General features: G+C 37.5%; 1 protein-coding gene across 3 annotated transcripts in view; it reads left to right on the forward strand.

Moving 5' to 3' along the window:
* Nucleotides 1–25753, forward strand: part of PPARGC1A (PPARG coactivator 1 alpha) — a 294886-nt gene that overhangs the window by 241603 nt on the left and 27530 nt on the right. For all 3 annotated transcript variants that reach the window (XM_060012743.1, XM_060012745.1, XM_060012744.1), the window contains exons 3-7: nucleotides 16345–16539; nucleotides 18372–18494; nucleotides 19359–19563; nucleotides 23625–23670; nucleotides 23780–23853. In XM_060012743.1, coding sequence (XP_059868726.1) covers nucleotides 16345–16539; nucleotides 18372–18494; nucleotides 19359–19563; nucleotides 23625–23670; nucleotides 23780–23853 — 643 coding nt within the window. The remainder of the gene's footprint in view (nucleotides 1–16344; nucleotides 16540–18371; nucleotides 18495–19358; nucleotides 19564–23624; nucleotides 23671–23779; nucleotides 23854–25753) is intronic.

The raw sequence follows: 25753 nt of genomic DNA on the forward strand, positions 1-25753 counted from the left end.
GCCCAAATGCCTTCTCTAAGGATACAGGCTAGTGTGTGACAGAATCAGAACTTGAACCCTATTCTTCTTAGGCCCAATCTCATAAGATTTTGACTATTACTTTAAAAGTATTCACAGTGGACATGATATCAATAGGAACAGAAGCAAAATGAGGGACCTTGGGTTAATGTTTCAGGAATATTGAACTACTGAATGCTCTGCCAGGGACAAAGTGAGCAGCAATTGATGCTGTGATGGCTCAGAACTATTTTGCTGTCAATTGCTAAAGCTGTATGTTTTCATATTGTGCCCAGAGGTGAAAGGATTTACTCCAGGGCCACCCTTAGCTGATAGCATCAGATCTTTCACCCCTGAACAGATTACAGCAGGCTGACATCATCCCAACAAACATACCTGGAAAGTCTGTCTACAACCGTTGATGTCAGCTGGGGCAACAAGGGTGTCAGAGTCGTTTCTCAATCCCCTTCCATGGCTTTGCTATAGAGTCTTCCAACACAATAACCTTTTCTTTTCCTATATACCCCCTGTTTATATTGCCTATGACTCAGTGGTACTTTATTTTTTTTAATGATACTTTTGTCCTGGTTCAGCCAATTCTGTCATTGTTCTTATACAGGTTGCTATAGTTTGCTTGATATTGTGGGGGTGCTGTGAGGAAGAACTAAATTTAAGTGAAGTATTCAACTATGGAAGTATATTGCAAATTCAGTAAATATTGTTTGAATGATTTTATCTGACACACATGTACCTTTAGCACTACATTTTTGTGTATTGCTTCTCAACTCTTCCTCAAAACACATAGGTATTACGATGTTTCCACTTCCAGTAACCTTCAGGAATAACCAGGGCGTATTTCACTGCTGCCATTTACAGTTGAGAAAATTAAGGTCCAAGGAAGGCAGATTCTAAGCCAGAGCCACAAAGCTGAGTAGACCTGGACTGATCTGGATTAACTCTTCAATCACACTTAAGCTTTTTCTCTTGTCCCTTTTATCACATTACTACACATGCTTTTTGTTTTTATGTTTTATAAATACAAAAGTGATCATTACAGAATGATTAGAGAAAAGACAAAGTGAGCTAAAGTCGTCGGAAGTCTCACTTCCTTGTAATTTTTGGCGTTTATTCCTTCAGATGTTTCCCCCATATACATGCATAGATCATGGGCTGAACAAGTGCTATTTGCTAAATTTCTTTATTGATTTAATAGTATTTAATGGGTACATTTCATTTTAATGATATACATCTGTATCATCATTTTCATGGATGTAGCATGTCACTGTGTGTGTTCTCCTGGACATCTTTTTACTTGAAACCCAAGCTTTCATCTCCTGCCCAGCCTATAGCCAGAGGCCACTCTAACATGATCTGTGATGATTTTTTTTTGAAAAGAAGGGATCCAGTATGACGGCAGCAGTCATAGCAACAAGGCTCTTGGCTGGTGGTTGCCCCTGCCATATGCCAAAAAGATCTATCTGATGGACTTACGAGTACTAAGGAAGGATCCAGTGCTGGAGATACTGACAGAACTAACCCAGGGATTCAAAGGTCAAACTCTCAGCTCCTAGTCTGAGTGGGAAATTGAAATGAGAACAGGACCCAGGAAAGAAAGCCTCACCTAGCAAAGGGGCCAGATTTGATGTGCACTGGATGAAGGTGAAGCATCCACATTCTGTGGAACATGTGAGAATTCAGGGCGACTCACTGTGGGACACTGGCCTGCACTGATGGAAAAGCCCATGAAATATAGATCATAGCAAGCATTTTCACCTTCCCTCAAAGACTCTACCATTAAGTCCTGGCTCCCAAATCCTGCCAGCGGAGCTTTATAAAAATACTAATTCCTACTTCCAAAGATACTGATTTAGTTGCTCTGGGGGTGGGGATAGTGGGGTGTCAAGCATAAATATTTTTTTTAAATGCTCATGTGATTCTAATATGTAGCCAAAGTTGAGACTCACAGATGCCTTTTACTTTGTGTGGAAGACAGCAGGAAACTTTTCTTTGAGTCAAGTTTTTGTACTAAGAATTATATTTTCAATAGTTTAAGTGTTTCTGTGTTATCCCAGTATGAAATATTTTCTAAGGAAAAGTCATGCCCTGTTTTGTAAATAAATCTGATTTTTAAAAATATTTGGCTTTTCTTGAATAAAAGTGGAATTCTTATTATTTTATCTAGTCATTTATTCCTCACAATTGCTTACTTCATTTACAGTAATTTATTTTTTTAATCATCTGTCTTCCCTTGCTAGAATAAGCTCTGTGAGGGGAGGGACATTTAATTACTTTGTTCATTTTTAATTATTTTGTTCATATTCCCACTGTCAAGAATGCCTGGCACATAGTAGATACTCAATAAATATTCGTTAACATTGTTTGACACTCAGTTTGACACGCACATCATGATTCCTATTCCCAAGAAGCTTATGGTCTATTGAAAAGCACAGACATGGAACTTAATTGTAGTCCAGCATTTCTATAGAGGACTGAAACGGGAACTTTCCATTTACAATATTTTATTTTTATTTTTTAAACTTTTTATTTTATATTGGGGTATAGCTGATTAACAATGTTGTGATAGTTTCAGGTGCACAGCGAAGCGACTCAGCCATACATATACACGTATCCATTCTCCCCCAAACTCCTCTCCCATCCAGCCTTCCATATAACATTGAGCAGAGTTGCCTGTGCTATATAGTAGGTCCTTGTTGGTTATCCATCTTAAATATAGCAGTGTTTACAGAGAAAGAGAAATATGTATGATATCCCTTACATGTGGAATCTAAAAAGAAAGGATACAGATGAACTCATTTACAAAACAGAAATAGACTCAGAGAAGGAGCTTATGGTTACCAGGGGGGAAGGGTGGGGAGGGGAGGGATAGTTAGGGAGTTTGGGATTGACACGTACACACTGCCATTTACAATATTTTAAACAATGTTGAGGCCTAAAGAATAAAGTGGCAAGTGCATGAGAAAGATTCTTTGCTATTATTTCCTTTAATTCTCCTGGGAAACAACATAGTGTAGTAGAAAAAATAAGGAAACCATAGGCCACAAACAAGTATAGATTTAGATCAGTTACTAATTGGCCTTGAGAAAGTCTGTTTAACCCTTTGGGGGTCAGTCGTCTAAGCTCCAAAATCATGTGACTGGATGAGTTGACTCTTTTAGCTCTTACTGTTTGGCATTTCTGTTACTATGTTCTATCATTATATGAGGCTTGTTTTCTCCTTTCTGTAACTCTCGAATTTTTATCCAGTTTGGTTTGTACTTCTCTTGTCATTTCCCATGTTGTTAAAGGCACATACACTTTTAAAAATACAGCTATCAAGGCCACTTTTGAATATGTTACCTTTGGTGTTATTAGCCACTTTGTCTAACTGGATGTCCTAGGCTACATTGCTGTGCGTGCTAACTGTGTATGCATGTAAATTACTGACCGTCATGAATGATTCTGTATCCAGAAGGAATTCAGTATAAAGTATTTAAAGATTTTTCAGGAGGGTTGCACTCAGTCTGGCATTAAGAGAAGCTCAATCTCTAAATCCTAGGAGATTGCAGACTTACTCAGCTACTTTGGAAACCCAAACCTATGTGAAATACTTAGTTAACTACAAAGTAATTGAAAAGGTGAACTTCTCATATTGTATTTATTTGGCAAGTATTTATTGACAACGCACTGCTCTGTGCAGGAACGCTTTAATGGAAAATGAAAGGTGCTCAAGGAGTCTAAGGTCCAATCCCAGGATGTGAATGGCTCCTCTTCTCTTGGGGACAGGCCAGGAGTGGCACAGAGGATTCTCAGGATGTACACGCTGATTTCCTTCACCCTAGATGGCCCCATAGAGAGGACAGCCTTGACTCTGATGAGCTTCTAACTACCTTGAGACAATTTTCTCTCATTTTAATGCTATTGCCAGAATATTGCAGTAATCGGAACATTTGACATCGCCTGCATCTTGGCGTCCCCAGCCTTAATATGCCATCTAGATCCAGGTGCCAGGCATCTGCAGCTGCACGTTTTGCACACATAGCTTGTGGCGCTAAGTCTTTAGGAACAAATAGCTTTGCATTGGCCTCTGTAATGGTGCCTTCTAAGCAGTTCTTTGGGGCAGAAAATGTACTATCTTAGAGAGAATTTATTAGTTGTAATGGAAAATTGTTATAAATGTTTCTTACAGAGTCAATCTAAAAAACATTGCTTATGGCCAGGGTTAGTATAATCTGCTAATTTAAAAAATAAAACTTTATGAGTCATTTAGAGTTAAGCCTCCTCTCTGAAGTCCTAGTGCTGCTGTTCTGATTGATCAATGCTCTTGTGGAATGTTTGTTAAATATTTTCAATATTACCTCCCTCACCCTTCTACCAATATGTAAACCGTGGAAAAATTAATATCTTACTCATTGCAAGTTTGTACCTCAGGACCTTTGTACTTACTCTGTCCTCTGCCTAAAATATTTCTTTCTCAGGTATTATGGCTTGCTACTTCAAATGCTTTCTCTCTGTCTCCCACTCTCTCTCTCTCTCTCTCTCACACACACACACACACACACACACACACAGTAAGGTGTATATATGCGTTTACACTATAAATATACATACACACATATATTCCATTTTTGTCTATCTATATACTCCAAATATTTTGTCTCCTTCTCTCTCTCTATGTATGTATATATTACATATATGTATATATATAAATGAACCAAATATATTCTCTCTCTATATATGTACTCTGTGTAATATGTATATATACTCTATATTATTTATATATTATATATGTATATATACTCTATATTATTTATATATTATATATTATACATGTATGTATATATTAGTCTAATCTTTGGAAGGTCTGCCATCTTCTGTCTACCAAACTAAAATGTAAGTTTCTAGAAAAACGATTATAGCATGTAGTAGTCCCTCAATACATATGTGTAAGTAGGGCTTCCCTGGTGGCACAGTGGTTGAGAGTCCACCTGCCGATGCAGGGGACACGGGTTCGTGCCCCGGTCTGGGAAGATCCCACATGCTGCGGAGCGGCTGGGCCCGTGAGCCATGGCCGCTGAGCCTGCGCGTCCGGAGCCTGTGCTCCACAACGGGAGAGGCCACAGCAGTGAGAGGCCCGCGTACCGCAAAAAAAAAAAAAGTGTAAGTAATAAAAACATACATTTATAAACATGCACATAAATATGGTATTTATGCCTGTGTGTGCACAAGTGTATGTCCAGTGTAGATATCAAAGTTCAGCTTGATATGGATTTCAAGTGATCACTTCATGTAGTAAACATGCAAGCATCCAGGGATTATATCAAACCATGCCTATTAACTCGGACAGATCAGCCTTAACAAGTAACAGGTAGGCAATGACCTTTATACAAATTGTAAGGATTTCTGAGCATTCGTGTATTTAATAGTTTTGATGGCACATTTCGAATCTCTATATTGTGTCAGTTTATTGAGTAGAATATTCTTTCCTTTTCCCTTCATTTGTTTATACTCTGTCCCTACCTCAAAGTCTACTCTGTGTTCCTTCATATTATTTTTTCAACAAATTTATATTTGGTCTCGGTTACTTTGAACTCAATCTAGTGCATGAGGACAATAATAGTGATAATATTATCAATAGCAAACATAAGTTGTTACTATATATCAGACACTGTTCTACATGTATGCATGGATTAGCACAACTGAGTCTCAAAATAACCCTACAATGTAAGTCTTATTATTTTTTTTTAAATTAAGCTCAGAGTTTTATTTATTTTTTTAATTAAAAATTTTTTTTTAATATTTATTTATTTGGTTGTGCCGGGTGGCTCCTTAGTTGTGGCATGCGAACTCTTAGTTGCAGCATACATGTGGGATTTAGTTCCCTGACCAGGGATTGAACCCGGGCCCCCTGAATTGGGGGTGCAGAATCTTAACCACTGTGCCACCAAGGAAGTCCCTTTAAGTCATTATTATAACACACTTCTCAGACATGAAATCGGAGACATGGAGAGGTTAAGTAACTTGCTGAAGGTTACATACCTTGTAAGGATGAATTCAGGATCCCGACTCAGGCAATCTAACTTCAGAATCTATATTTTGCCTCACTGCCTCTTTCATAAGAACATGAAAATCTTATAAGGCTTTTATGTGCTTTTGATCTTTAAAAAAAATCTTAAGAAGTCTAGAAATATTTAAGAACTCTGTGAAAGTATATAGAAGAAAATCCTCAAGAATCGTTTGGCATCTAGTCTATGTTATCAAATAGGCTACAAAACGAAAATGAACTTTACGATAATGATGATGGTCAGAAAATGCTGAAGAGAGAGGAGAGTGATTTGTAATAAAAAGAGTAAAATGCCGTAGAACTAATCCAAAAGAAATTCGGGGAGTAAGCTGTAAAACACCTAGGCACATTAATTATTAGAATGCTTATTAGAACTAAGCATTCACATAGAATAAATCAAAAATGTTATTAATAACTATTAGGCACTACTAGAATTGCATGTGTGAGAAGAGATAAATCTAGCATACGTGGAATCGTATATTCTAACTTTATTTATACATTTCTCAACAGGCACAAAATAGCAACTTACCCAAACTTGCATGATTATCAGAATCACTTGGTGTGCTTATCAAAACTACAGAATCCTGGACTGTTTCTCTAGGGAAATTGTTCTCAAATGGGAGAAGTTTTGCCTCCTGGCAAATATTTGGCAATATCTGGAGACAATTTTGGTTGTCACAACTGGAGAGGTGCTGTAGGCATCTAAATAGGTAGTGGTCAGGGAGGCTGTGAAACAACCTACAGGGCACAGGGCAGCTTCCCCTAGAGCAAAGAATGATCTGATCCAAAATGTCAATTGTGCCAAAGCTGAGAAACACTGATCTAGATATTTTGATTTGGTGGTATGTGGTGGGATCCAGAAATCTGTATTTCTAACCAGGGATCCAGGTTACTCTTATAAAGGCTTGAAGACACCAGTACGGGTTGGATTTGTTGAAAACCTTTTCATTAAAGAAGGACCACTAATAATAGGCTTTGAGGTGGGAGTCAGAGATATGAAAAAAAATGAAGGGGAAAGGGGAAATCATTCTAATCAAAGAGAAAATCACACCCGGTAGGACTAAAGATAGGCAGTAACACTGGGCCAGCGGTAGATAGTAAGAAGCAATCTCAGAGAAACCGCCTCTTTCTACATGGAAGGCCAACTCTGCTTCATGGGATGTAACTATATTTCTTCACCTTAGTCCCTACCTGTTGATAGTGAACTGACATGTCTTTCCAACTCATTTTGTACCCTCCAAATATGAATATAGATTAGACTAGCCCATGCCCACTTTCATTTTTGTTCTAATAATTTCTTCCATAAAATCCTAACATATAAAAAAAGGGAGGGAGAACAAGTTTTTATCAGAGGTGTCTGTTTTGATATCCAACTCTGCTTCTTATTAGCCACATGAGTTTCGGGCTACTACTAGGGTTAATGGTGGTTTAAATGAAATAATATGCATAAAGAAATTAACTCAGCACCATGTACCTGAGAAGCACTCAGTAAAGGTCAGCTGCTGTTTACTAGTTTTTATATCAAAATAACATTTATATGTCATAATATTTCTGACACTATTTAAATGAACATAAAAAAGTGAAGTTGGGTTATAAGATAATGATTGGTATGTTATAGCAATCTTAGCAACTGATTATTTTGTACTTTGTTTTGATTGAAGAGGATGGAGAAAACCCTGCTTCATAGGAAGGAGTATCTGTAAATGGCTTCAGGTTTTAAACTGCTCATGTGCACATCTCAAGATATTTTTAAATCTTGAGACCAATGCCAAATGATTCAACTTGGCAGGTTAAGGCAGTGGTGATCTCCACTGTGTTTATGATAAGATAAATAACGCAATTGAATGTACATTTTGCTTTCTAAAAGCAAATTATTTATATTTGTATATGAATTCAATTATATAAAATATATTATATACTAAAATATTTACAATCAGTCCTTGTAGTAACTGTACTGATGTCCAAGGTTCCATGGAACACAGTTTGAAAAACCCTCTGGCTAAGAGTAATATATATACCCAGCTTGTAGACGAGTATGTTATAAGGTATGAACTAAAGAAGCTCACTCTAATCCAGATAGATTGTATCAGTTGTTTTCTCTTGATTAGTGAGCTGATACTCCTGCATGGACAGATAGTTAGCTGGTCTGGCATGTTATTTCTCTTGGCTCTTTTGAGATATTTGCGAATTAATTGCTTAATAATGCATTCCAGTACCTTTCCAGACACCAGGATTGGTGAGAGTAAATCTCTCCATTTACAAGACCCATCCCAAACCCTTCCTTTACAAAAGATGGATTTACAAAAACTGCATGAGAAATGAATGGAAGCTCTTTTAAATCAGAGCCTAAGATAAACATTATTATCAAGACAAATCTGCTGGGGGTGAGAAGAGGTGGGAATTACAGAGGATACAACAGTGGCAATAACAAAAGGAGGATGAAAAGTCACATTATATTCTTAGAACTGATTAGACTTGTTAGTTATTACTGATTCATTTTAATTAAGCTGCTACTATACGTCACATGTTTTAACCAGCGATCAGATGGACCTTGCAGGGCTTCTATTTTACACAGACCATGAACAATTGTCATTAAAATATATACTGAGTTAAGTTTCAGTTAAGCAGTAAGTTTCAAAGGGAAAAATAAACCAGGAAGGTGGATAGACTGTGTTTGGAGTAGTTAGGAGGGTCTCACTGAGAAGGTAACATCTGAGTAAATAAGGGGATAAAGGGGGCAAGCCATGTGGCCTTCTGGCAGAAGCTCCTTCTAGAAAGGGGAAACGGCAGGTGCAGAGCCTTGGGGCAGAGGAATGCCTGGCATTTTTGTGATCTAGTAAGGAGCTCAGAGTGTTTGGAAAGGATTCAGCCTGATAAATGGGGGTGTTGAGAGCATCAGAGGATATAGGTCTAATATAGGGCAACCAACAATGCATCTCAGTTAGCCTGCAGCAGTCTGGGTTAAGCCCCCAGTGGTTGATTGTTGATGATTCCCAGTCACTCTCAAAAGTGTTCTGGCTTGGATGATAAATTATATGGTGATCCTAGGCTAGTAGGTCACTCTTAGAACTTTGACTCCTACTCTTAGAGACATGGGAAGCCATGGAGGGTGTGGTCAAAATTGAGGCAAGATAAGACTCAAGTTTTATCAGGATAACTGTCTTCTGGGTTGAGAATGGACTATTGGGATGGGGTGGCAAGTGGCAAGAGTGAAAACAGGAAGCCAGTTGGGAGCCTATAGAATGATCATTCTAGCATGTGCAGGGCAGCCGGAATTGAGTTGTTTGACTTAAGCCATACAGATAGCTGGTGGTCCACATGGGACTAGGATCCATTCTCTTGACTTCCAGTCTGGTGTTCTTATAACCTGCCCAGTTTCTCTCTTGGTTTAAACTTGAGGACAAATGGAATGCCTTACTGGCTCTTTTCAGGTCTATTAAGCCTCCTGTTTGATGGCACAACCCAGTTGCCTCCTCTATATAGTGTGAGGAATAGACTTGAAACATCTCCCCCACCCACCCCTTAACTAGCTCATTTTGAGTGCATCAACCAGGATTTTCTTAGGCCTTTCTCTTGAACTTCTGTATTTACACTTTTGGCTCATGTGACCTTTTCAGAATAATGGACTCCATATGTTCAGGACATGCTTATTAACTCATGAGTGTGTGATATAAGCTAATAAGTTAGTATAGAGCCTAAGTACAGATGTGAACCTAAATTTTATGCCCGCTTAAATAGGAGCGTTAAGTGTTAACGGGAATGAAATGGACTCCCACAGGTAAATATATCTATGGAGGGAATCCTTCAGTTTTGCTTGTATTTATTTCCACTTGATCCTTATTTTATTTTATTTTTGCAGGAGTTATCTTCAGTTTTTCTTCATTGCTTTCTTCAGTTAGAGTAGATAACTGGGAGGAAAAATACATGCACTGATTATACACTTACACAGTCAATGACAATTGAATATGTAGAATACACTCAAGAGATTGAGAGGCACATATACATAGATTCTATTTTAAATATGTCCTTGAAATGCAGACTTATATGTGTTGAGGGGTGTGATGTGTGTAGACACATTTACGTACACGATATTTTAAGTAGCCTGTAGTTTCATGGGGAGTTGCCTAGACAGTGAAATTTAAATTTGTGTTCTTTCTGTTAGCCACTATATCATACAACCAGCAACTCTGGCATCTGACAGGGCAAATACAGTGGCGCCTAATGTACTCATTGTATCTCTCCTGGGAATAAAATAGAGGACTAAGCTAACTTTGGGGGTATTTGTAAGAAATGAATCGAAGAAAAAGTATTTTTTATAAGAAATATGTGATGTGAGGTAAGGTGGTCTTTACTGTCTTGATTATTTTTCTGCTGGACATATATGCTTGAGATTTCTTAAGTTGTTTTTTTTTTCTGCCTTCAAGTGACCATCCCATTTTCAGAGCCCTTTATTCCATATGCTAAGCAAAAAGTTAGTGGAGTGTTTTAGAGTCTCTTCCTATGGAATGGGGTAGGAGTTAGCAACCTATAAGTGCCATGTGGGGATTCTGCCCGATTTGGAGTGTGAGAAGGTAGACAGACGTGCTGTTGTTACCCATGCCTGGGTGTAAGTAAAACAAGAAAAACCACAGTGGATTGTAGAGCATTCAAGGAGAGAAAGAGAAGAAAGAAGGAAAAAGAATTGTTTGAAAATAGTATTCAAAATATTTAACGTCTTCAGCAAAGACTCAGACTACTCAGAGCAGACATGTGCAATAAACAATTAGTGAAGTGTTATCTGTCCTCATTAAAATGGTTTTTAAAAAAACTTAAAACCTCAAATTCTATTTCAGGGGTTTAATCCGAATTGTTATTTTTTATTTCATTTCAGAAGAAAAATTTTTTCTTTATTTTGAATTCAGCTTCTTGCAAATCTTGAATCAAACTTTATACATCAAAACCAACCTTGATACATGCAAACATTTTTTGCCTTTTCGTGCATGAAACGGTGGTACAGCACTTTATATATGGTGATTCGGGAAAGGGATGCCTATGATCAGTTGTATTCCTTATCTGAGCCCCTGAATCTATCATAAAATTCACTTTCTTATTTATTTATTTCAACTCCTGGTGGGATCTATTGGAACAAATAATCCAATATAGTGGATAATCCAAAAATGTCATTTATATTTGGCTTCAGAATACATTACCAGATGTTACTCTAGCAGAATTCCCTTCTTAATTAGGCCTCACTTAAAGTAGGAGTTAATTTTGTCTTCATTAGCTGCTTCCAAATCAGCAGGATGGGGCAAGAAGGAAACCCAAGGCATGCTGGGAAGTTGGGAGGAAGCTGGCCCAGTGCTAAGAGTCAGCGGTAGAACGTGCTCAAAGAATGAAGTTCAAATACAGGTAATCAAGATGATGGGCATATACAGGAGATGTTTATTGAGCACCTTCTTTAAGAATTCTCAGGCGTTTATCAACTCTTTTTTTTTCCTCCTTATTACTCATGAGTGCAGAAAAATTCTGTAATAGGAATTCGGGAGATAACTCGAAATTTTACATAGTAAAACAATAGAGGCTCAGAGAGGTTAAGGGACCTCTCACACAGATTGATCTCAGAGTAAACAGCCCCTAAGGTATTGAAACTGATTAATGAATGATAAGAAGACCCCACTGTTTCCTTCTTATTGATGATTTGACTAATGAGGAGGCACGAATTCTCCTGGCCTAATTCGCATTAAGAGAGCTAAGATAATGAAGCTGTGATTAAATGGCTATTAAACTATTTTTATCAAACAGAGATCAAGCAGGTGTAAGAACCTAGGGATGCAGAGTATAATTGCAATTCTACAAGATGTGGAAAAAATGACTATCATAAGCAGGGCATGGTCCTTCCAGACAGTCTGCATTAAAAATCTTTGGGATACCTCATGCAGTTTTGCACTCTGTGTTTCTCCTTTCAGGCGTCAGCATCTCAGAGTCCCTCACCTCCTCCTTAATTTAGTAGATTTATTCACTCTGTGTGCATTTGGGTGAGTTGAATGCATCGTCTACCCCACCATGTGTAACTGGTTGGAAGATCCTTTTGCCAACTGCTCACAAAGGAGCAAGGCCCAGATATTATACACCGGATCCCAAATTTCAATCTTGAGGTGACTTGGGGCATGTGAAGGGGCTGAATCTACCTTCCTTCAGCTGTACCTTTTGAATTGTATCACACTTAGTGCAATTCATATAGGGACCCGACAGTTCCAAAGAGAGGTAATGAATCTTCTGGTTTTATTGACTGTTCTGAACTATCGTTTATTAAGGACACAATACGGCTTCCGATTTGTTGCACATTCTAAATTGTGGTTTGTTAGTATACATGTATGTGTCTGTGTATCTGTCACTGGAAATTCTTTACACCTTGAGTGAGTTTTTGTTGCTATGCCTTCTTTATTCCTGGAGAGCCCTTAGAGATTGAAGTGTTAGAGTCACAAGGACCTTTATTTAGGTCAGAAGAATAGCAGTGGACTTCCTTTATGTAAGGAGAGGCCAAGGTTGAAACCCATCGTGGGAAATGCAGCTTGATAGCCACAGAGCTCCACATGGAAATGTTCCTTGTCTGCTTCCCAAGCTTACTTCTGCCTTTCTGCCCCCAGAGGAGACTGAGCTGTTTGTGTAGCTGTAGATCACCACCCAACTGGTGATCTGCTCTCTCTTTTTCACCGCTCTGCTTTTCTTTTCCTAACTTACTTGGAGCTAATTAGTATATTTTTATAAAAACAGTTATTTTGAACAATTAGAAAGCAGTATCAGAGCCGAGTCTTGGAAAGGTTATCTTGCAATGGCATTTTTCCTGACTCATGTATTTCCATGCCCTGTGAACAGACACGTGTTAGTAGGCCAGTGGGCTTTGTCTGCAGCGACTTTCATTTATTTGCTCTGTAAATTGGGACCGAAGCAATAATGGAAAGTGACATTAATTGTTTGAGTTCTTTTGGTCACATGCGTTGCCTTCTCTGGGGTGTTCGATTGTTGAAACTCATGCCAAATTAATTGAAATTGTCAGAATGAGGGACAGTGTTCACTCAACTTTACACGTACGAATATCTGTTGAGCTTCAACACAGAAGTGTCATCAAACTTTCTTCCCAGTATGCTATGACGAAAGAAAACAGAGATTTTGAAATCATAGCATTCGTTTCTACCTTAATTCAAGAGCAACTTTATTAAAACAAATGGTCTTGGAGCACCTCTCTGAGTCACACATACACAAGGATGATAATAAAAAGGTTTAATAATTATTTCTAACGGACACTGCCTGTAAATAATGATTACAGTCCCACTGTTCCATACTGATTTAAGACCAGCCTGCCCTTCCCCCTCCCCCTCCCGCTCCCCCTTCCCTCCTCTCTCCCCCTTCCCTCCCTCTCCCCCTCCCCCACCACAATGCCAGCCTTCCATTCCACAAACCCTCCCCTCCCATGGTGGTTTCAGGAGAGAGGAGACTTTAAATAGTTGGTGGTTTAATCAGGTCTTGTAAATTAATTATGACATTATCAAGCTCCAGTATTTCTGCCATTGTATTTGGTGTACACTCACCCAGGCTTATTAAAGGAACTGAAGAAAACTAGTTAATTTAAGTGTTCTTTGTCATTTTCACTTGATTGGAATTATCGTCATTTGTTTACACTAGGGATAGAACTAAGACACTATGTATTATGTGATTGAAAGCAAATAGGGGCTTGTAGTATTGCTGGGAAGCCAAATGCAAAATTTAAATCAGAGTAAACAAAATTACTCATTTACTGGTAAACATGCTTAACTATTTTTCCTGAGCTCTTTTTGAACTTCAGTGAAGTAAGCCTTTCTGAAAACTGGGATACCTGGAAAAGATGTCCAACTTATTGAAAGTGCTTGTGCGTGTGCTTGTGTGTGTTGTGTGCATGTGCGTGTGTGTGTGTAAGCATGCATGTGTGTGCTTGAGACATTTTCAGAGATTATATTTATTAGGCAATATGGGGATACTTATGTTAGTGTAAATCTGATTTTGAGATTTTGAGATGATTTTGAAATGATTTAAAATAATATATATTTCATTTAAATATAACTTTTATTCAGAATAGTTTAATAACCTGAATTTGGTTTTTGGTACGTGGGAGAATCGAAATCAAAATTAAAAGGGAGAGATTGGCATCTTTGGATACCAGATTATGATCCGCTGCAGAAAATAGGAGCAAATTATTTCAGTATCTTTATTACTAAGGTTACATGGACAGAGTCCAGAAGAGTTGAGGGTGATGGGGATGCTCAATAAAGTCTTGTTATTGAATTGAGCAATTTGGATTTTAAAGGATTGACCAATTTATGGAAGGAAGTGGTGCAATTTTGAAGTTAACATTTCACCCCTTCTGATTAGGGTTTACTGCCTGCACTAGAGTCTAAAAACTCCTAGAATTGTTACTCCACACTGTGTTCCCCAAACCACTTGACTCACAAGGTCAAGTACAGGGCCATTAGGGAGATGGAAACAAATGTTAAAAGTGCCAAATAAAGTTTACCATGAGTATCTATGGCTCTTCTTGCCTTCTTGAATCCAAAACAGAAAGACGTTCATAGTTTTACTCCTGGATGGAGAATCATCAGTAAGGAGGGAAAGCAATTTTTATGTGAAAATAGAATGTATACGTGATAAACGCCTGCCTAATTTTTCTAGTAATACAATTTGATTTTCTGATTAGCTGTCTTATTCTGTGATTCTTGTAATTTTGTCAGGTCAATTAACTGGAGTTCAGTGCTAGAGAGAAAGGAAGTGTGGCACTGCTGACTTTGTTAGATGTCAGCAGTTTAGGTGTATTTTGTAATAGAATCTGTGTGGGATAATTTAGCTGATATTGTTAATGTCATAGCGTACAGAACTTAAAAAAATGACTTATGAAGCAGGTCAGATTGGACAACGTGAAGTGCTAAAAGAAGGAAAAGAAAGTGATCTACACAACATATATTTTAGGTAAAAAAAATGCAGATCAATGAATTATTCAGCAAGTAATCAATGACCGTCTACTGTATGCCCAGCATTGGCATTGGTTGCCCACGTACATAAGAATATAGCGCATTGACCTATAGACAAGGGGTATAAGCTCCAGTTTGGAAGATCTTGAGTTTTTTTTTTACAGAGTGCTGAAATAAATGAATATTCTCTTTTATAATAAATTGTTTACAGATTCTTTCCTTCCCCTGGTGGTTTCTCAGAGGGGCAGAGTTTTGTCTTGTTTCTCCTTGTGTCTCCAACACTTAACATGGCCCTGACATACAGTAGGTGTTCAAAAATATTTGTGCAATGAATAACTGAAGATGAGCTTTCCAAGGATGTGTTGGTGGAAGTGAGTGTGGCAGGTAGGAAAATGAGTTAAACCGTGTTTGCAAGAGCCCCCGTTAGAGGCGACGTTGCCCTAGAAAGTACCCCTGGTCACAAGAAGTGAATGCATTCAAGAGATGTTACAAAGTAAGGCTCTACCTGGTGACTGGCCAGGTACAGAGGACTCGAGGTGGTTCCAGAGTTTAGGGTCTGAAGAATTGTTATCCAAACCCAGAAAGTCAAGAGAAACAGCAAGTTTTTTGGTTTTGTTTTTGTTTTTTTGGTTTTTTTTCCACGAAAGGTCCTAAGTTTGGATTTTGAGATGAGGGAGCTCTTATCAGGTAGAAATGTCCAGTAGGCAGTTATAGATTTATGACTAAAGTTGGGAGAGATGTCAGGGAGAGAAATAAATGGCTGTGGAGTGTTCAGTGTTGAGATTATAATTGAAACCATGGAAGTGTATAGTTTTTCTTGGTATAGTTTCAGTTTGTAGTGGTGTTCAAACAGAGGGTTATCTAAACATTTTGGTGGGTATGCTGTACAGGAGATTGAAACACTATATCTGAAGATGCAATAGATGATAATTAAAATGCTCTCAAGCCCTGAGATTCTCTAAATCTTCTCTTTTAGTTAAGGAAACAAGACATAAATATACGGAAAATGACTGTGAACAAGACAGAATCGTATTTAGCAGTGTTAACACCGACACAATAAATAGCTAAATTGGACAGCTCAACAATCAGAGATTGGTACACTAAAGGTATTCATTGATTGCGTGATTCAGACCAAAAGGGCTTTGGAATTTAAGGAAGACGTGATCTTGTGTTCTGGCACGGACGTTCCAAATTTCATGTATCACGTACTCATTTGGGTAAACATATTCAGCCTATGTTGATTAATAGATTACTCATCTCCCAATGTGAACTAACTCATGACTTCTTCTGTTTTACTGTTTTTTGCAGAAGATAGATGAAGAGAATGAGGCAAACTTGCTAGCAGTCCTCACAGAGACACTGGACAGTCTCCCTGTGGATGAAGACGGATTACCCTCATTTGATGCACTGACAGATGGAGATGTGACCACCGAGAATGAGGCTAGTCCTTCCTCCATGCCTGATGGCACCCCTCCGCCTCAGGAGACAGAAGAGCCGTCTCTGGTAAGAACCCTTCCTAGTGTTTAACAGGAATTGGAGTTGCCTGTGGCTACCCGCTGCGTGGGTATGATGTAGTAACAATAAGGTTTGGATTTTTCATTTAGACTGATGCCAAAATAATCCCCAAGCACACTCGGAGTTGCAAATTCTGTGATTCTGTGTTGAAAAATGTTGATAATACAGTCTTCATGTGGTCTCACTGCAGTTTTTTAAAGCTACCTTTTGTAGGTTTTTATATCTTAGTATTATTGATGTGTGTGGTTAGAAACTTAGAAAATATAGACAACTAAAGAGAATAGACAAAAAATTCACCTGTAATTTCAAATAATCTCTAGTATCGAAAATTATTGAAATCTCTTGTTTTAAGATATATCATGAACATGTTCATGAATTTTAAATAGATGCATAATTTTGAATGGTTGCATAGTATTTTATTGTTTGGAGATGAACTAATTTATTAAGCAATCCCTTATGGTGGGGATATTTAGTCTTTTTCCTGGTTTTTTTTCACCATCATAAATTGTATGATAATTGACGTATTTGTAGTTTTATTCTCATGCATATTATTTTAGAAATAGAAGGTAGATCAAAGAGTATGCAGTATTTCAAGGCTTTGGATCCATAATTCTTATGAAGACTGGAAAATAATAGCACATTTGCCACCTAAGTTACCTAAATTTATGGTAGGCAATGAAGAGTAGATTTATTGGCAATGAAGAGTGAATTTTCTTTTCAGTGCAGTACTCGACCAGGATTTTATTAGTTCTAAGACACAGTTTACCTTCTCAGCTATGGTAGCCATTTGTCATTTGCCATAAATCTGATGTACAAGCATGCAATGTAAATTATGGAATGCCATCCTGCAAACTTTAATAGCGTGCTTTGGCCTGCCGTTTAGGTGTTGTTTCTCTCCCGTCTCTAAGTTTCTACATGTTAAAAGCATTCCATGTAAACCTACGGAGACCCTACTTATATGCCTTTGCGGTTTGAGATTTCTGGTTTAGAGGAGAATATCTCATAAGCAGTGGTAACATATGTATTCCCCAATTTTTCCATGTGCCGGTGTCATTGGCTTTGCTGCCTAAGACTCAGATTTCTTTACGTGGATACCCAATGATGTTCATCCACACAGTGGTTTCAGTTGGGAGGGGCTGTTGACTCAGAGTCATACTACATATCCCATCAGGGAGGTCCTGGAAGGCCAGCAAGTCAAATGAAGAGAAAGACGTCAAAAGAGAGGAAATGCTTCGCCAAAGCCAGAACCCAGATCTCTTGATCTACGGGCCAGGACTCTACCTACTTAAAAATTCTTTTTAGTGAAAGCCACTCTTTTATCCGAAATATTATTTGAATCAGTAGTGTTTTACACTTGATTGTGAAACATGATTTAAAACATCACAGAATCTTTTCTTTATTGCCCCTTGATTCATTTGGGTTATTGAGGGGGAAATGTACACCCCACCCCACCCCCACCCCCAAATCCCCTAGTCTTCATTTAGTAAAGCAGCTTTTCTCACCTCATAGGTATTTGGAAATCCTTTTAGGAAGATTCTTCTGGCTTACTTTATCTAAAAGGAAAATTAAGGTAGATACTACTTAGTCTCAAATGTAGGAGAAGGTAACACTTCCACAGTTTGTAGTGTAATGCCAAACTTTTTCTTACTTTTTAAAAATGTTTCCTTAGTGCTATTGTGCTAAGGTGTGCTATGATTAGAGTGAATTCATTTTTGTAATTAAAATTAACTAATTTTAAGTTTAAAATTTCAACAGCTTATTCTAATGCTGAAAAGATGCCTAACGTTTCTTGCTTTCTCTCTTCCTTGATATGTTTCCAGCTTAAGAAGCTCTTACTGGCACCAGCCAACACTCAGCTAAGTTATAATGAATGCAGTGGCCTCAGTACCCACAACCATGCAAACCATAATCACAGGATCAGAACAAACCCTGCAGTTGTTAAGGTACAAATGTAAAGTTTTTTTAATACAGGAGGGGAAGTCACAAGGGGCTTTGGCTTAAAGCTATAAAATAAACAATAGGTTTCTATGTGTTAATTCAGCTGGAATCCTGCAGCGGCTTCCTAATGGTGAAACAGATTACGAAATGGGTTTCCAAAAGCAATACTCTAGCTATTTTAAACTAGGAAGAGTTCATCAACGCTTTGTCTTTGGACGATTGAAATGACAGTTCTTACTTCTTGCCTACTTTATGAATACACGCAGCAGCGTGGGCAAATAAAATTTGCTGATAGTCCAGTGTCATCTATGAGTGACTTTAAGATGCTGGATTCCCATTTTGCCAGCTGTCTAACCTCAGAAAGATTGCTCTGGAATCACCACAAAAGATCTATCTCTGCCATTAATTGCATGGAATGCTGGAATGACATAATTCGGTTAGCGGGCTGTATTAAACAATGTTTGTCTTGCCATTCACTGTGAGTGAAAACGGAGCGTTAAGGGGTACTTAAGAGAATTGTGAATACTGGGCTCTGGCAATCAGTGGCAAATTAAGGTTTAAACCGGCTTTTTTTTTTTTTTTTTTTTTTTTACTCACAGTAAAGGCTCTGTAGGGTCTTGTTAGTTACATGTTGCTGAGTAGGAACACTGAAATGTAGGAGAAATGAAATAAAAAGCTGCATAAATGTCATTTAGGAATTTTAAATGTAATTTTCTTTCCTTGTTCTGCAAACAATTATTCACAGCTCATAGATCTAGTACACTTAGACTGAACACTTCATTGAAAATCTCATCTCTTCAGAAAACCTATATCCATTCTGATAAGGTTCAGTTCACCAACTTTAGCTTTCTTTATGCCTTGTTTTTAAGACCGAGAATTCATGGAGCAATAAAGCGAAGAGCATTTGTCAACAGCAAAAGCCACAAAGGCGTCCCTGCTCGGAGCTTCTCAAGTATCTGACCACAAATGATGACCCTCCTCACACCAAACCCACAGAGACCCGGAACAGCAGCAGAGACAAATGCACCTCCAAAAAGAAGGTCCACACACAATCTCAGTCACAACATTTACAAGGTAGGCTGTGGACCCAAACACAAGCTGCTGGAGAGGGCGCAGAGGGCAGGGCAAGCCTACACTGGGCTGAGGATACCCAACCTTCGGGCTTCTGTTCCATCGGTGTCTCTCTTGAAAGAGAACTCAGCACTTTATGATAACTGGGGGGAAAAAAATCCTTCCTTGGACACAGGTTGAACATACCCTATTTAGCTGAAATGCAGCCTAATTCACAATCACCGGAAGGTACCTGAAATGTTAGCCGGGTGGGGAGCCAGGGGTGGTGGAGAGGGAATTGCAACATCCGATGAGGTTTGTAGGAATCTCTGAATTGCTGAGATAACTGAAGTTCTGAGCAAGCTGGGCTAGCCAATTCATGAAAGAGCTTTTATTTTTTCCCTTCCAATAATGGGAAAAAAAATGAGGCACTGTTGTTTTGCTTGCTGTCTATCCCTTATGAAATAGTAACTAGTATTTATGCAGTCTCTCATTTATCATGTGCATTCTTCTTGTTTTAGACTACGTGGTATACTCACAAATTTTATTTTGTAAATAAGGATTTGGAAATTCCTGGATATTTTAAAAATTTGCTTTCTATTTAAAAAATATAAGCTTATATTACACTAAACATCTGGGGTGATTTTTATTGTCCCCGTACGTTACTACAAGGCTGATACTTCTGAGCAGATCAGGGTGATTTGGGGAAAGTCTGTCTTAGCAAAGATAAATTTTCTTTCTTTCTTTCCTTTCTTTGTTTCTTTCTTTGTTTCTTTCTTTCTTTCGTCCTTTCTTCCTTCCTTCCTTCCTTCCTTTCTTTCTTTCTTTCTTTGTCTTCCTTCAAAATATTCTAATTGTAGAGGCCCAACGAGAGCCCATAGAAAGTTGCCGTTGCTTTAAAATATTTAACTTCCACATTATCTGTACCTCTGACTTTGTAGTGGAAGTAGACACATTCTAAAATAGCAGTTATAAACATCCACCTCTTTTTTTTTTCCCTTTTGTTTCCCCAATTCCCCTTCCAGCTGCAGAGTGGTAGCCCCTGATCCCTGTTTTGAACCATGATTATTTCATACAGGTATGCTGTTGCTGCTGCTTTTAATACATCTTTTCTTTTCCAGTGTTTTGAATTTCCCTCTCTCATCCCTACCTCACCATAAACCCGGGATTTTCATATTCCTTTAATATTTTTAATTGGCTCTCAATTAGATTTTCCCTGGTGGATATCTCAAAAATCACTGTCCATCCCTTTCTGTCAGTTCAAGGAAATATATTTATCAAAATGGGCCACAGTCTCTCAGTTTGCTGCACCCTGATTGGCCTCTCACATGCATGCGCTGGAACAGTTTTCTCAGTGCAGAACCAGACATGCTGTGGGATTCTAGTGGGTGACCTGAAATGAAGAATTCACTGGGCTCCTCCCCACATGGTCCTGGTCATATGTTCATTTTCTGGAGCTGAATTTGAAGCCCCAAACTTGCTGGAACCCTGTAGTCAGTAAACATAGTCCAGCAGCACATGTTTTAAAGTGGGGGGTTTTTTGTCTTTTTTTTTTTTTTTAATTTTACTTGGTCCTTTTGGATTTTGAGGGTTTATTAATTTTGTCAATCCATGTACCACTAAATATTATTTTAATTTGTTACAAACCATGGCAGTGAAGAACTAAATTGGCCTATGAAGGACATACACTTTAGATAAAACCTGCTGTATGTAGGGTTTTTTTTTTTTAAGGTATATATCTGTGGTGAGGCATCAGAAGTATATCCCAGAATAGAACAAAGCTTGTTAAACAACAACAACCAAAAAAAAAAAAAATTCCTGTAGTTACTAGAGGTCTAAAAGAAAATAAACATGCAAACATGGCTGGCTGTTAATAACCAACAGGAAATAAATGCTGAGTTTCAGGGATTATTTAAATTATTATTCAAAATTTTAATGTAGAAAATATATGAACAATTAGAAACAATAACTAAGAGGACTTTCTGAGGTTACCTTATTGAACATATTGTCATTTTTTTGCACGGAGCTTCACGTGTGCTCTCTGTACCATTGTAGGGTCCAGTTCTTTTCACTTCCCTAGGATAATGGTCTGGACTTTGGCGATTGTATGGTCCCATTTATTCATTTATTGATTCATTCATCAAAGATATCAGTCATTCATCAAAGATATCATGATCTTCATGAAAAAGATTCATTCCTGTCCTCAAGGATCTTAGAGCCTCTGGTCTACTAGTCATTGGAACAGTGTGGATTAAACTTCCAGTAAACCAAATCAAAGCTCCTCTAGTGGTAGTTTTTGTGAACGTGGAATTATTTTGGGATTAGATTCTGGATGTGCTTTGAAGCTGTACCCTTCCTGTGACCCTCATTTCCTGTTTGCATTTTGTCCCACGAAATATGACCACTGCCTGTTCCTTTCCTTCCATTGCCATGGGCCTTACTTTTACCCAACGATCAGAATTTGGGGGAATCTTCCTTTGAGCATTCCAGATAGGCTACCCCACACCTTGAAAACTGGAATTTCAGTGACCGATTTTCAATGTACATTATTGTGTGACATAGCACATATTCATACCTGGTGATATTTTGTATAGAACCTGTGTGTGTTATCTTAATTATTAGTTGAGCACCATAGAAGTTGGTAAAGTTCCTTCATAAGTGTGTTCTTTTTGAAAGGCTCATTATGTCAGACATATTAGAAAGTTAATGTCAAATCAGTTCATTTATTGGTATATCTGAAAAAGCCAATCAGTCAATGTACCTAATTTGCACAAGACAGCATGAGCTTCGTATTTCTGGATGCATATTGGATAGATGATAAACCATTCAATTGTTTAAAAACGAAATCTAAATCTACAAATTAAATACTATGTAAATACTACTTGTATATGTAAATACTATTTGTCCAAGTAAAGTACCTAATTTCAACCTAATTTGGACATAAATAGTATTTTCACATTTCAAAGGGCCTTAATTACTGGTGTTGATTAATTTCCTTTAATATCTATTGAATGCAATTCCTTTTGATAATAGGGGAAAGAAAACATATTCAGGGCCCGACTCTGCCAGTAACTAGTTTTATGGCCCTGGAAATATCATGCAGCATCTTAGGTCTCAGGTTTTTCATCCATAAAATAAGAAAGTTTATACTAAAGACCTTTTTGGTTTCAAGTCCATGATTTTCATTACATAAATGACTACCTCTTGACCTTTTGAAAGTAGTTATTTTAATGAGAAAAAATTGACAAAATCTACATACATATAAAAATATCTTTATAGATAAGCATATATATACATAATATGTGGACGTATATCCCAAGTACGTTTCTCATCATGTTTTCCCCTCCTTCTGTTCAAAAGACAAGACTGCCAAGGAGAAGCAATTGAAATTTTGGAGTGAGAAGAAGATTCTTACTCCACCCTTCATAACTGGGAAATGCCTCCTGTAGGAGGGTAAGATTTAGGAAGCAGAAGAAGAAGTAGATGAGCTCTCTTTGCAAGTCTATAGGTCTCTCAACTGATAAACAGTAGTTTTCCTTTAGTTGTCTATCAGATTTGGGGATCTGAAGGCCTTTTAAACTATCTGGGTCAGTGTCCACAATTTGCCATAATCTCTCACTTAATTTTCAGTGAATAGAATAGTTCTTGAGTGAGCTTTGGCCCATAGGGCTAGATATAAAATTATACATTTTAGGAGAAAAATCAGCTGAATATTCATAACGTTCTGTCGTCTTGTAGTTACTCTGCTGTTTTCTTGCCTAAACAAACCGTGTACTATATTCCAAATTAAAATAGAAAACATTATTTCTCTCTGATGGTCTGATGCAAATTTTGTATCCTTAACAGGGATGCTACATTTTGGGGAAAATTCTGTTTTCGTATGTGTTTTCAAATGATAGTTTACTGATGCAAATGTTGTTTGGAATTTGTTTTAGCATAATGGACTGTTGTCTGAGTTTGGTCCAATATTCAGGGACTTCCTTACTTTAGCTTTCCAGTTTCCAGTTCCCAACTTGACTTGTAGAAAGAAAACAAATCTGAAAACTCTCAATATTTCATAATTAGTTTCCTTTTTTTTCCTTTAGCCAAACCAACAACTTTATCTCTTCCTCTGACCCCAGAGTCACCAAAGTAAGTATTATGAAATGTAACCATTTTCAGAAAGGGAAGGGGGTTCTAATACATTTGGCTACAGCAACTCCATTTCAGTTTGTTTTTATAAATGTGCCATATCTTCCAGTGACCCCAAGGGTTCCCCATTTGAGAACAAGACTATTGAACGAACCTTAAGTGTGGAACTCTCTGGAACTGCAGGTAAGCCTTACATTTCACTTGAATCTTTTTGTGTGGACGAGTCTGTATGTGAAATATATATTAGAGTATATTCTCTATGTGATTAATGAAATTCACACAGTACAAACAACATTGGATAAGAAGTTATCTATAAATATTTTCAGTTGTTTATTTTTTTAGGAGGAGACATTTATTGTGTGTCACACCTGGGCCAGACCCTCTGATATATATCATTGATTTGGATCCACAAATAAACCTATTTCCGATTAAGACACTAAAACTTGAGTAGGAGGAGAAATTAACATTTATTGGTCTTCCACTCAATAGATATGCCAAGCGTATAAGTGGTTTTAGCTAATTTCATAATGACCTCATGAAGATGGTGGTAGTATTTTTCATTTTTAAGATGAGGAAATAAGGTTCAGAGACGTTAAGTAGCTTGCCCAAGATTGCAGAGCTAGAAAACAAAGAGCAAAGGTTTGAACTCAGGTTTACTAATTATCAATACTTCACCTGAAATATTTTCTTAATCACCATTGTACTCAACAGTGTAATGCTCTCCTATATATGTTACCATCTTTATATCTTTCCAGTAAAGGAAAAAAATGAAAATATGTCCATTCACCAAAACAAAATGTTCTTATATATTTTAAACAAGAGCAATTTCCTTCACCGTTTGGACTTCTTAATTTATTTGGCCAGTCTTACTTCACATTCTGAAGAGGAAGAAGCTTTAAAAACTTGAACTAACCCCTGAGAAACTTACAAATCCAGAGTTCCTAGGCAGACTTCTGAGTTGGCTGCAAATGGTGCCTTTGCAGTAAGTGCCTAGGTTTAGGCACTTGAACCCCACCAGAAAGTGAATCTGAGGATGTCTGTACAAGAAGTTCCTAGGCTTTGGCCATTGCTGATAAGGGTAAAGGAACAGTAAGTTAAACAAATGCTTTCAACCAGAACTACGGTGCCTACACACACCGTGGACACTGTTACTAAGTTTAATTTCACCCTTTGAGTTTGCTAACTTACTTCCTTATGAAAGGTCTGTTGCATGATTGCATGATTTGGTCAAGCAGTAGAGCAGTTAATTTCATGGTATTTATATATATTTTATATGTGCGTATACAAGTATAAATATATCGTTATATAATAATAGATGTACACACATGTATTCACATATAAAGAATATATATAACATCATTTCTTAAATAAATTACAATTACACGTGTGATCATAAGTAACTTTTGTGTGCGTGTATTATGTGCAGTAGAGGCCTTCTTGTCCGACCAATGAGTGAGTATTTGGTGGTTTTATCTAAAAAGTTGATTGAAGTGTACACAGTTTAATCATTTTACTTTTGCTTAAAACATACAAATTACACATTCAAATATAAAATTTTTGGTATAAGACAGAGAGACCTTTGCACTGAACTTAAATGTACTAACTAGGGATCCGTTCATCTTTCTGGCACAAACTTCACTAATAATGCATCAAAGATGGTATTCGCGTTTCGTTTCTTGGTTTTTGAAGGAAAATAATTAAGGGTATTTGTGTGGGAGTCTGAGTGCAGAATCATTCTAGGTTTTTATGATTTTTTTAACATAAGTCATAATAATTCCTTATGTTTTCCCATACCATCCACCTACAACTAAGTTGACAGCCCTTCTTTTAGTAATATACCTTTATCGGGTCTTTTAATAGAAAAAACTTTTCTTACTAACATTTCATTCAGTTATATAATATTTTATTATCTGACATAATTTCAGTCACCAGTACGATGGACATTAGTGGATTTGGGAAAATACATTACCTTGGCTATAGTAACAACCAGCTGAAAGGAATCTATTAACTAGGAGTGTTTAGGATGGCTGTAGGTGTAAGTTGCTTTGGTTTAGAGAGGTTTGAGAAAGCTTCCACTGTATAT

Source organism: Delphinus delphis, chromosome 5 (genome assembly GCF_949987515.2).
Source record: "Delphinus delphis chromosome 5, mDelDel1.2, whole genome shotgun sequence".
NCBI classification, from domain to species: domain Eukaryota; kingdom Metazoa; phylum Chordata; class Mammalia; order Artiodactyla; family Delphinidae; genus Delphinus; species Delphinus delphis.